Below are 12,989 nucleotides of genomic sequence, written 5' to 3' on the forward strand. Positions count from 1 at the left end.
ATGGTGCGCCCGTGTCCGTCGGTCGGGCCGCGCGGGCGGCTCCGCGCCTGGCCGGGCGCCCGCGACCTGGGCCCTGCGCTGCGGGCCCGGCCCGCCCGCTGCCGCCGCCTCCTCCCCCGGGGCGGCGCGGGGCCGGCGGAGGCCGGGGCGGGCGGCGCGGGGGGCGCGGCGGCCAAGGCGGGCGGCGCCGACATGACGGACAACATCCCGCTGCAGCCGGTGCGCCAGAAGAAGCGGATGGACAGCAGGCCCCGCGCGGGGTGAGGCCGCGGCGGGCCCGGGGGCCGGGCCGGGGTCCATGGCGGGCCGGGGGTCGGGGTCCATGGTAGCTTGGGCCGGGGGCCGGGGGTCTATGGCGGGCCGGGGCCGGGGTCCATGGTAGCTTGGGCCGGGGGGGCCGGGGATCCATGGTAGCCTGGGGCGCGGGGCCGGGGTCCATGGCGGGCCGGGGGCGCAGAGACACCGGGGTCCATGGCGGGCCGGGGGCGCAGAGACACCGGGCCGAGTCGCGGCCGCGATCGGGGACCTGGCCGGGGAGCCCGGGGCCGGGCTGCGGAGCGGGGGCGGCGGGGGGCCGGCCCGACCCCCAGAGCCAGCCCCGGGGGCGCCCTCGCCCGCACGCGACCCCGGGTGGGCGCCGGGCCCTCCCGCCGGGCCTGGCCCTGCTCCCCGCGGGGCCGGGCGGGGCGGGGGCTGCGCGTGCAGCGCCGGGCGCGGTCGTACCTGGCGAGGGTGGGGTGGGGGCGTGAGAAGCCAGACCCCCCCCCCCACGCCGTCCACACCCGCCCCGATTGCTCCCGGCAGGTGGGGCGCGGAGCCGCCGAGGTCCCCCGGCCGGGCCCTGCCCGGGAGGCCTCGCTGCGGAGGCCCCGCCCGGCCAGCTCGGGCTGGGGGGGGGGGTTCTGGCCGCCGCGGCAGCTGCTGGGTTTTTTTTTTTTTTTTTTTTTTTAATTCAGTGCTGGGGATCGAGCACAGGATGGACAGACCTAGCGCTGCCGCTGAGCTATTATCTCCAGCCCTGTTTATTTTTTATTTTGAAGCAGGCTCTCACTAAATTGCCCAGGCTGGCCTTGAACCCGCGATCCTCCGGTCTCAGCCTCCCAAATGCTGGGATCACAAGCGTGCGCCGCCACGCCCGGCTCTAAAATGATTTATTTTCTAAATAGTGTTATGGATGGACTGGAGTCATGTATGGGGGGGCGCTGTATTTGCATATAGGCATTTTGATGTATGTGTGTATGCACGCATGTATATTTATATATGCAGGTATATATTTATACTTATGTTTGCACGTATATTTATGTATATGTTTATGCTTATGTAAATATATATGCATACACTATATATAAGTGTATATATATATATATATATATATATATATATATATATAATCCAGGATCTAGAGCATGCTGCGTATGAATGTAACTGACTGAGCTACACCCCCAGGCCAGCTGTAATCTACATTTTTTCTTCCCTTTGGTACTGGGGATTGAACTCTGGGGCATTCTATCTCAGAGCTACACTCCCAGCACCTTTAAAAAAAATTTTTTTTGAGCCGGGTGTGGTACTCAGGAGGGTGAGAAAGGAGGATCATGGTTAGCAGACAGCCTCCGCTACTTAGTGAGGCCCTTTGCAACTCGGCGAGACCCTGTTTCAAAATAAAGAATAAAAAATAGGGCTGGGGTGTAGCTGGGAGGTAGAATGCCCCAGGGTTCCAGCAATACCACACACACAATTTTTTTCTCATTTGCTGAAAGTCCCACTCAGTAGCTGAGGATAATAAGCTCAAACTTGTGATCCTCCTGTCTCAGCCTCCTAAGTGCTGGGATGACGGGTGGCATCTCCACACCCGGCCTGTGATCTGCATTCCGGCGTGGCTGTGGGAAGCCGTAGGGGAGCTCGGACAGGTGGAAGGCCTTCCTGAAATAAAACCGAGTGGGGTGGGATGTGCCGGTGTGTTCAATGAGGAGGAAACACAGGTGTGTTTTGTCAGGCTGTCTGCGGGGCAGTTGGGTTGGGGTGAATGGTTTTACATTAAGACCCACAAGACAAGCCGGGCGCGGTGGCGCACGCTTGTAACCCCAGCGTTTGGGAGGCTGAGACCGGAGGATCGTGGTTCACGGACAGCCTCAGCTACTTAGTGAGGCCCTCTGCAACTCAGTGAGACCTGGTTTCAAAATAAGGAATAAAAAATAGAACAGGGGGTGTAGCTCAGAGGTCAAATGCCCCCGGGTTCCATCCCCAGACCCGCACACACACACACACAAAAGACCCGGAAGACAACTTGAGTTTTTGAGGTTATTTTCCCCCATCGAGTAGAGAAGGAAACTAAGATCCCCTGGTGTTAAGTGACGTTCCAGATCATAGCGTGTTAGCTCGAGGGGCTGAACTTGAACCCCAATCTCACTTCACCTATGATCCTATATGATAAAGCTGTAGGGTGGTTTTAGGGGATTTGGATAAGAAGCAAAAAAAAAAAAAAAAAACCAATAAAGGCACCCCATGACCCAGTGGACAGTGCCGTTCATTCTGGCCAAGACTTGCAGCTTATTTTCTGGAAGATTCCTCTGGCCTGAAGTTCTTTGCTGTTGTTAGGAAGTGAGCGCCTCCGAAGGCTGCGGAGGTGCCGAGATGGTTTATTTGGGAAGTAGGGGAGCCGGTCTGATGACATCATGCCCTTTGCCTCTGGCTGGAGCTGCCTTCCGGGTGAAACACCAGGGATTGCTTGTTAGGAGCCTGGACTCCGGATCCGACGACCTGGATTCATGCCCAGGCTCTGCCGCTAAACGACCGTGTGACGTGGGACAATTCTGTCACCGCTCTGGCTTAGTTTTTTTAATCTGTAAAGTGAAACACATTGCTCTTGGTGGTACATGCTTGTACTTGGGAGGCTGAGACAGGACTGCAGGTTTGAGGCCAGCCTCAGTAAGTAGCGAGACACTACCCACCTAGCAAGACCCTTTTTCAAAATGAAAAAAAAAAAAAATAAATAAATAAACAAACCCGGCACGGTATCGCATGCTTGTGATCCCAGCATTTGGGAGGCTGAGACCAGAGGATCGCGGTTTGTGGATAGCCTCAGCTACTTAGTAAGGTCCTTCACAACTCAGTGAGACCCTGTTTCAAAGTAAAGAATAATAATTTTAAAAAATAGGGCTGGAGAGCCAGGCATGATGGCGCATGCTTGTAATCCCAGCATTTGGGAGGCTGAGACAGGAGGATCACAGTTTGCAGACAGCCTCAGCTACTTAGCAAGGCCCTCTGCAGTTTAGTGAGACCCTGTTTCAAAATAAAGAATAAAAAATAGGACAGGGGGTATAGCTCGGAGGACGAATGCCCCTGGGTTCCATCCCCAGACCCCCCCCAAAAAAAATTAGGGCTGGAGGTGTCATGTAGCTCAGAGGTAGAATACCCCTCGGTTCAAATCCCCAGCTCCACACAAAAATAAAGTGGGTATAACAATACCTGTATATACATACCTATAGGGTTGTTTTGAGACTTCATCCAGGTAAAATTAAGAACGCTTTAGGCGTTTACTAGCAGGCGGTGGTATGGAGCTTGCTGGTGGAGGTCTCCAGAATTCTCTCTGGAAGCCGGGCGTGGTGGCGCAGCTTGGAATCCCAGCACTTGGGAGGCTGAGACAGGAGGATGGCGGTTCACGGACAGCTGCTTAGTGAGGCCCTCTGCAACTCGGTGAGACCCGGTTTCAAAAACAAACAAAAAAGACTAAAAATTAGAGCTAGGGGGTGAAGCTCGGAGGTACAGTGCCCCTGGATTCCACCCTCAGTACCTAAAAGAAAAGGAAAAAAGAAAAAAATCTCTCTGGAGAGGAGAGGAGAGGAGGAAGTCTGAGAGTGATAGAAGTCTAAGGACTTCATTGTTCTTTCCTGGTCAGACTTAGGAAAACGCGTACCTCTCCCGCCTTTCCCAGGTGTGCAAAGGCCGTGGTGGGACGTTGGAGACAGAGCCGGAAGCACGGGCTGCCATGGCCAGAGACTTCGCCTCATAAGAATCGTGGCCTTTGCGGCCACGTTGGATGGGGATGTTTTGATGTTTGATGTGTTTGCGCTTGTGACACTAGGAAGTTTTGGGTATGAACTAGGTTGAGAAAAACTGAAAAAAAGGTTTTTGATACTTGGGGTGAAACTCAGGGGCATCCTTTTATTTATTTATTTATTTATTTATTTATTTATTTATTTTGGGGCACTGGGGGTGGAACCCAGGGCAGTCTACCTCCGAGCTACACCCCTAGCTCTATTTTTATTTTTATTTTTTATTTTTTGGTGGTACTGGGGTTCCTGGAAGCCCTTCTACCTCCGGGCTACACTCCCAGACCTTTTTTTTTTTATATTTTTTTATTTGGAAACAGGGTCTCTTAAGCCAGCATGGCTGGCTTCGAACCAGCGCGATCCACCTGTCTCTGCCTCCCAAACGCGGGGATGACAAGCGTGCGCCACCACGCCCGGCACCAGCTCTATTTTTAAATCTTTATTTTGAAGCAGGGTCTCACTGCATTGCAAAGGGCCTCACTAAGTAGCTGAGGCTGGCTGCAAACCCGGATCGTCCTGTCTCGACCTCTCAAATGCTGGGACTACAAGTGTGCGCCACAGCCTTATTTATTTATTTATTTATTTATTTATTTATTTATTTATTTATTTTGGTGGGGATGGAACCCTTCTACCTCCGGGCTACACTTCCAGACTTATATTTTATGTGGAAACAGGGTTTCTTAAGGCAGAGAGGTTGGCTGCGAACCTGCGCGATCCTCCTGTCTCCGCCTCCCAAGTGCAGGGATGACAAGCGTGCGCCACCACGCCCGGCCCCAGCTTTATTTTTTGCTTAGAAACAGGGTCTCACTAAGTTGCCGAGCCTTGCTTCGAAGCTGTGATCCTCCTATCTCAGTCTCCTAAGTCTTGGGATACAGGCATATGCTGCTGTCCACCACTAGATGTATATTATACCACGAGTTTTTTTTTTTTTTTTTTTAGCAGCTTTATTGAAGTATTCTGTACATGACATAAAATACATCCATCGTAGATATACAGCTCATTGTTTTTTTTTTTTTTTTTTGCGGTACTGGGGATTGAACTCAGGGGCATTCTACCTCTGAGCTACTCCCCCACCCCTATTTTATTCTTTATTTTTATTTATTTATTTATTTATTTATTTATTTATTTATTTATTTATTTTTGGTGGTACTGGGGTTCCTGGAAGCCCTTCTACCTCCGGGCTACACTCCCAGACCTATTTTTACATTTTTATTTGGAAACAGGGTCTCCTAAGCCAGCGCGCGCGGCTGGCTTCGAACCTGCGCGATCCTCCTGTCTCCGCCTCCCGAGCGCGGGGATTACAAGCGTGCACCACCACGCCCGGCTTTATTCTTTATTTTGAAATAGGTTCGCACTAAGTGTAGAGGGCCTCACAAGTTGCTGAGGCTGGCTGTGAACCCGTGATCCTCCTGTCTCAGCCGCCTAAATACTGGGATTACAAGCATTGCCCGGCCCAGTTTTTTTTTTTTTTTGTAACATCTCATTGACCCTCAAAACCCCCTTCTGCCTCTTTATATATAGTTAATCCCTCCTGAGCTGGGCGTGGCAGCGCACCCCTGTAATCCCAACACTTGGGAGGTTGAGACAGAAGGATCGCAGTTCGCGGACAGCCGCAGCCGCTCGGTACTTCCTAAGGCCTTCCACAATTTAGTGAGACCCTGTTTCAAAGTAAAAAAATAAGGCCAAGTGGAGGCTGGCCTTGAACCAGGGATCATCCTCCTGTCTCAGCCTCCCAAGTACTGGGATTGCAGGTGTGTGTGTGTGTGTGTGTGTGTGTGTGTGTGTGTGTGTGTAAGGTTTGTAGCATACAGGGGTGGGTGTGTCTTACACTTCTCTCTTGGATGTGATGGAGGTCCTCTTACGGACACAGCATGTAGGGGAGAGTGGGGTGGAGGCCAGGCTGCCGTGAAATCCAGGGAGCGGGAACTTCCCTTGGGCGGCGCTGGAGAGTGGAGTAGCTCTTTGCCCCGGATAGGACGAGAGGGTCAGAAGGACCTTGGCAGGCAGCCATCAGGAAGTGTTCCCTGAGCCCTCTGCCAGCTGCCCAGCTGTACTGGTGCCACCCCCTGCCAGTCACGGAGCCCTGCCCTGTCCCAACCAGCGCTCCACCTCGGGGGACCAGGAGATGTGTCACCACCAGCCCAGGTAGGAACTGGGGTACTGCTCTTCCCTGCTGACCTGGTGGGGGCCGTGGCATGCTGGTCCTCACGAAGCTAGGACGGCCATTGGCTTTGGCTTTTTTTTTTTTTTTTTGGTTGAACTGAGGATGGAACCCAGGGATATTCTACTTCCGAGCTGCATCCCCAGCCCTATTTTTTATTTTTTTATTTTTTGTGGTACTACTGGGGATGGAACCCAGGGGCATTCTACCTCCGAGCTACACCCCAGCCCTATTTTTTATTCTTTATTTTGAAACAGGGTCTCACTGAGTTGCAAAGGACCTCACTAAGTAGCTGAGGCTGTCTGCGAACCTGGATCATCCCGTCTCAGCCTCTCAAATGCTGGGATCACAAGCGTGCGCCACCACGCACGGCTCTTATGTTTTATTTTGAGACAGGGTCTCACTAAGTTGCAAAGGGTCTTGCTAAGTTGCTGAGGCAGGCCTTGAATCTGTGATCCTCCTGTCGCAGCCTCCCCAGTACTAGGAGTACACCCCAGGTGGAAGGAGGAGGGGAGGTTTGAACCACCCATCTATGCACTTTGGGCATCTCAGAACACATCTCAGTTCTTTTTTTAATCTTTACATGTGGCTTCACTCATGAAAGTGAATGGAGACAGACAGACAGACAGACAGACTGAGACTGTGTGTACATATATGTGTATGTGTGTGTTTGTCTCCTGCTGGGGTTCGAACCCAGGGACTTACCTCATGCCAGGCAAATGCTCCATCTCTGAGCCACATCCTTCACCCCTGAACGTTGGTTTTATTTAGAAGAGAAAAGATTATAGCTGGTTGTGGTGGTACGCACCTGTAACCCCAGTACTTGGGCGGCTGAGACAGGAGGATGTCAGGTTTAAGGGCCGCCTCAGCAAGTACTAAGACTCATCAACCTAAAGAGACTGTTTCCAGATAAGAAATAAAATCAGGGTTGGGGTTGTAGCTCAAAGGTAGAATGCTTTTGAGGTCAATCCTTAGTAACACACACACACCACTATATATATACTATATATATATACACTGAAAGAAAAAACAGTATATATATACATACACACACTGAAAGAAAAAACACGCATACATACATACACATAGGGCTAGGGGAGTAGCTTGGAGATAGCATACCCCTAGGTACCACATACAAAAAAAGACGACTAGTTGAAACACTTTTTTAATGCGGTACTGGGGATGGAACCCAGGGATATTCTGCCTCCGAGCTACACCCCCAACCCTATTTTTTATTTTGAAACAGGGTCTCTCTGAGTTGCACAGGGTCTTTCTTAATTAAGTAGGTGAGGCTATCCGCAAACTGAGATCCTCCTGTCTCAGCCTCCCAAGTACTGGGATTACAAGTGTGAGCCACCAGGCCTGGCTTATTTATTTTTGTGTGTGTTTCTGGGGATTGAGCCAAGGGGCATTCTACCTCTAAGCTTCACCCCTGTCCTATTTTTATTTTTTCTTTGGAAACAGAGTCTTAAGTATCTGAGGCTGTCCTCAAACCTGCAATCCTCCTGCCTCAGTCTCCCCAGCACTGGGATGACAGAGAGTGCCGCCATGCCCCGTGTGTTTCTATCCTTTGTGTGGGTTTGAAATCTTTGTAGATGGCTGTAAAGATAGGCCGGGGGAGATATCCCAGAGCTGGCTGCCAAGGTTGAAAGGTTGGCTTCCTAGTTATTTTTTTGTGGTTCCTTCCGTTTGTCCCAAGTGATACTTGTTTTCTTTTTCTCTAGTAGCAGCGGGAGGTTTCCTTTTAGAATACATTAAAATAAGAACAAAGAATCAATTTAAAGCAAACTGCAAAGTCATTTACGGTTCCTGAAGCTCCTAGCTGCCTGGGTTTTGCCACACACTTAGGAGGGAGGCCCACCCTTAAATGGCTCTGTCTAAAAATACGTTCTTGCTACAGGGGAAAGAAATAGGATGGACCGGTTGTGCCCAGAGATTGAAAAAAAAAAAAATTGGTGTCTTGCCCAGTTATTTGTGAAAAACATATATTTTTTTAAACAGTGGTTGTTTTAACAAGTTGACTGGTAGCTGGGTAGAGTGGCACACGCTGGTAATCTCAGTAATTGGGAGACAGGAGGATGGCAGGTTCGTGGCCAGCCTCAACTACTTAGTGAACCCTCTGCAACTTAGTGAGACCCTGTTTTAAAATCAAGAACAGGGGTGTGTTCATTTTGAGTCACCCCTCATGCCATTTTGGCATGTATTTCTTTTTTCTGTATTTCTATCTTTTAATAAACTTCTTTAAATCTTCAGCAAGAAAAATAAATAACTAAAATAAAGAATAGCCAGGCGTGGTGGCGCATGCTTGTAATCCCAGCATTCTGGAGGCTGAGACCAGAGGATCGTGGTTCACGGCCAGCCTCAGCTACTCAGTGAGGCCCTCCGCAACTTAGTGAGACCCTGTTTCAAAATAAAGAATAAAAAACAGGGCAGGGGGTGTAGCTGGGAGGACGAATGCCCCTGGGTTTCTTCCCCAGACCCACACACAAAATAAAATAAATAAAATAAAATAAGGAATAGCCAGGCATGGTGGTGCATGCTTGTAGTCCCAGCATTTGGGAGGCAGAGACCAGAGGATCACAGTTCATGGACAGCCTCAGCTACTTAGCGGGCCCCTTGCTACTCATTGAGACCCTGTTTCAGAAATAAAGAATAAGGGCTGAAGGTGTCAGTCAGAGGTAGAATGACCCTGAGTATCATCTCCAGTACCGCAAAGGAAAGAAAGCAAGAAAGAAAGAAAGGAAGGAAGAAAGAAAGGAAGGAAGGAAGGAATGATAAGGCTGGGCGTGTAGCTCAGAGGTAGAATGCCCCCCCAAAAACGGAACAGGCTGACTGGGGAATCAGAATGTTGCTTTTATTTTTGCCTTACCACACTTTAAGGGGGACATTTAGGATTCCACAGAGAGAAGTCTCCTGATGAGCCGGGAAGGTGCCGGCGGGGCAGCCATCCTCCTTCCCAGTCCAGTCTGCGTGGCATTTGTGAAAGTCAGAGTGCAGCCTGCTGGCCTGACTCACGGGAGCGTCGCCATCCTCTGCTCATCCCTGGGCCGGGCAGGATCAGGAACCCCGCTGGGTGCTGGGCAGGGACATGGAGTCTGGCCGGGTCGGGTTAGACTCGGGCCTTCTGGACGTCCTGCTACTGACGTGCGGCGTCGGTGATGCGCGGTCACCGCTGCGCAGCCGGCAGCGTCCCGGACCCACCCGTGGGGTGGGAGCAGCCCCCCCACCAGACCTGTGCCACCAAAATGTCTCCCAACATTACCATGCGTCCCCTGAGAGACAAAACTGCTCTTAACTGACAAAATGGAGAGTGTCTGCAGTCCCGTGAGTGGCCCTATCCCAGCTGGCCTGGTGAAGAATCCTATCCTGTCTTTAAAAAAACCAAAGCCAGCTGGGTGTGGTGGCATATGCTTGTAATCCCAGTACTTGGGAGGCTGAGACAGGAGGATCCCAGGTTCAAGGACAGCCTCAGCAATCTAGTGAGATCCGGTCTCTAGGTAAAAATAGGGCTGGGGTATAGCTTGGAGGTAGAATGTCCCTGGGTTCCATCCCCAGTAACACAAAAACAAACAAACCCCCCCAAAAAACTAAAGCCAGCTGGGCATGGTGGCACATGCTTGTGATCCCAGTTCTTGGGGAGGCTGAGACAAGAGGATCACAGGTTTAAGGACAGCTTCAGTGAAACTCTCAGCAACCTAGAGAGACCCTGAATCCAAATAAAAAATAAAAAAGGGCTGAGGATATAGCTCAAAAGTAGAATGCCCCTGAGTTCCATTCTCAATACCAAATAAACCCTAAACCCAGACCCCAATTCCTATTGGGCCAGAAAATCACCTCTGGAATATTGTTCTTGACTCCGAGGTCACCTTTATGACTTAGTAACAAGGAGGCTTTGAGCTGTCAGAAGAGATCATGGGGGAAACTTGTCCGACATTGTGTCCTCAGCCCCAGGTCCTTAGGCTGAAGCCCAGCTGGGTGTGGTGGTGCGCGCCTGCGGTACTAGTATTTGGGAAGCTGAGACCTGAGGATCTCAGGTCCAAGGCCACCCACAGCAATTTAGCTAGACCTTCCGCAACTTAGTAAAACTTTGTTTCAAAATAAAAAAGAAAATAGAGCCAGACATGGCTTATAATCCCAGTACTTGGGAGGCTGAGACAGGAGGATCACAGGTTTGAGGATAGTCTTAGCAAGTAGTGAGATTTTCATCAAGCTGTTATAAAGTAAAATAAAATAGGGCTGGGCTATAGCTCAGCGGCAGAATGCTCCTGGGACCCCCCCACCCCCCACATACTCACACACATAAAAATAAATTTAAAAGGACTAAGGGTAGTCGGGCGTGGTGGCGCACGCTTGTAATCCCCGCGCTTGGGAGGAGACAGGAGGATCGCACAGGTTCGAAGCCAGCCCCGCGCTGGCTTAGGAGACCCTGTTTTCAAATAAAAATATAAAAATAGGTCTGGGAGTGTAGCCCGGACGTAGAAGGGCTTCCAGGAACCCCAGTACCACCAAAAAAAAAAGGACTAAGGGTATAGTTCAGAGGCAGAATGCCCTGGGTTCAGTTCGATCCCCAGCAACACACACACACACCACACACACACATCACACACACACACACACACACACACACACACACACACACACACACAGCTTCCAGATGTGGCTTGTCCTTGTCTGGAGATAGACTCTGGAGGAGATGGTCAAGATGAAATGATGCCCTCAGGGTGAGCTCTGGTCCAGTCTGGTCCTTACGGAGGAGGAAGTCAGGACACCATGGAGGACACGGACCCCAGAGAGAGGGGCTGAGGGAAGCCAAGCCGCAGGCCTCTTGGCCTTGGATGAAGGGCCACAGAGCTGCCACGCGATGGTTCCTGCCGTTCAAGCTTCCGGGTCTGTGTCATTTTGTTATGGCAACCGGGCCCACGGATGGAGGACGCATCCCACCTGCTGATCTTTGACACGTGTGGCGGCTCTCGGGGCATTAATAATCCTGCTTTTTTTTTTTTTTTTGTGGTACTAGGGGTGGAACCCAGAGGCTTTCTACCTCCGGGCTACATTCCCAGACCTATTTTATATTTTATTTGGAAACGGTCTCACTAAGTTGCCGAGAGCCTCACTAAGTAGCTGAGGCTGGCTTTGAACCAGCGCGATCCTCCTGTCTCCGCCTCCCAAGCGCTGGGATGACAAGCATGCGCCACCACGCCCGGCCTCTTTTCAGTTTTTTAAAAAGACTCATTTTAATTTAAACGTAGGCAGTAGATACTGTTTTGATGTCCCATCCTATCAGATATTTTCCTGTTTTTTGCAATGTCTGCTTTTGTTGGGGGAAGAGATAATGTGGATGCTTGAGGCCTTGGGGACCTGGAGATGTGTGTGAGTGCATGTGTGCGTGCGCGTGCATGCACACACACACACACACACACACACACTATTGGAGCTTGGTGACAACTTATTATTAGCAGAAATAATGTGACAGGAAAATTCTAAAACCTTCAGCTTGCCCCAGTATCTGCAAATTTCTTAGAAACATACTGTTCTGAAGTTGGTACTGGTCTTTATTTTTCTTCTTGCTTTCTCTCTGTATGAGTGATGTTTCTGCTTATAGAAGAGAAAGCGTAGACTAAAGTGTCCACATTCAGACTTCCAAGGAAATCATTGAAGCCGGGCATGGTGGCGCAGGTCTGTAATCCCAAGCCTTGGGAAGCTGACACGGGAGGGTGGCAGATTTGAGGACGGCCTCCACAACTTGGTGAGGCCCTCACCAACTTAATGACACTCTCTTTCAAAATAAAATAATAAAATAGGGCCGGGGAGAGCCAGCCGTGGTGGCACACACTTGTAATCCCGCGCTTGGGAGGCTGAGACAGGAGGATCGCACAGGTTTGAAGCCAGCCTCAGCTACTTAGTGAGGTTCTCAGCAACATAGTGAGACCCTGTTTCCAAATAAAATATACAAAAGGTCTGGGAGTATAGCCCGGAGGTAGAAAGCCTCTGGGTTCCACCCCCAGTACCACCAAAAAATAAAAATTAAAATAAAATAAAATAAAATAGGGCTGGGGAGGTAACTCAGAGATAGAACGCTCCTGGGTTCAATCCCCCGTACCATTAAATTAAAAAAAAAATTGTCATATGAAAGTAGCCTCCACTTTTTGGGCTCCAGGACCTTACCCTGTTGTCTGTCTGTCTGTCTGTCTGTCTCTCTCTCTCTCTCTCTTTTTTTTTTTTTTTTTTTTTTGCAGTATTGGGGATGGAACCCAGGGACATTCTACCTCTGAGCTACACCCCCAGCCCTATTTTTTATTTTTTATTTTGAAACAGGGTCTCACTGAGTTGCAGAGGGCCTCACTAAGTAGCTGAGGCTGTCTGCGAACTGCGATCCTCCTGAGTGCTGGGATGACAAGCGTGAGCCACCGCACCCGGCTCTCTAATGTCTTCTATAATAGTTTAGAAGGGAAATGGGAAGAGAGTATAAATTTAATTTTCCCCCCACTGGGCGTGGTGGCGCACGCTTGTAATCCCTGCGCTTGGGAGGCAGAGACAGGAGGATCACGCAGGTTCAAAGCCAGCCGCGCTGGCTTAAGAGACCCTGTTTTCAAAAATTAAAATGTACAAAATAGGTCTGGGAGTGTAGCCCGGAGGTAGAAGGGCTTCCAGGAACCCCAGCACCCCCCCCCCCAAATTTTAATTTTCCTTTAATTGCCTTTAATTCTGAATCCTGGGATTACCAGCATGGGCCATCACACTCGGCTCATAATATTTTTTTTCTCTTTTTCTCTATTTTG

General features: G+C 50.4%; 1 protein-coding gene across 1 annotated transcript in view; it reads left to right on the forward strand.

The window, feature by feature from the left end:
- Window positions 1–12,989, forward strand: part of ATP9A (ATPase phospholipid transporting 9A (putative)) — a gene marked incomplete at both ends in the record, with an annotated part of 110,876 nt that continues 97,887 nt past the window's right edge. Inside the window, one exon of the mRNA XM_080716671.1 lies at window positions 1–260. Within this exon, the coding sequence (XP_080572797.1) occupies window positions 1–260 (260 nt within the window). The remainder of the gene's footprint in view (window positions 261–12,989) is intronic.

This window comes from Muscardinus avellanarius, assembly GCF_963383645.1.
Source record: "Muscardinus avellanarius genome assembly, chromosome: 19".
Taxonomy (NCBI): Eukaryota; Metazoa; Chordata; class Mammalia; order Rodentia; family Gliridae; genus Muscardinus; species Muscardinus avellanarius.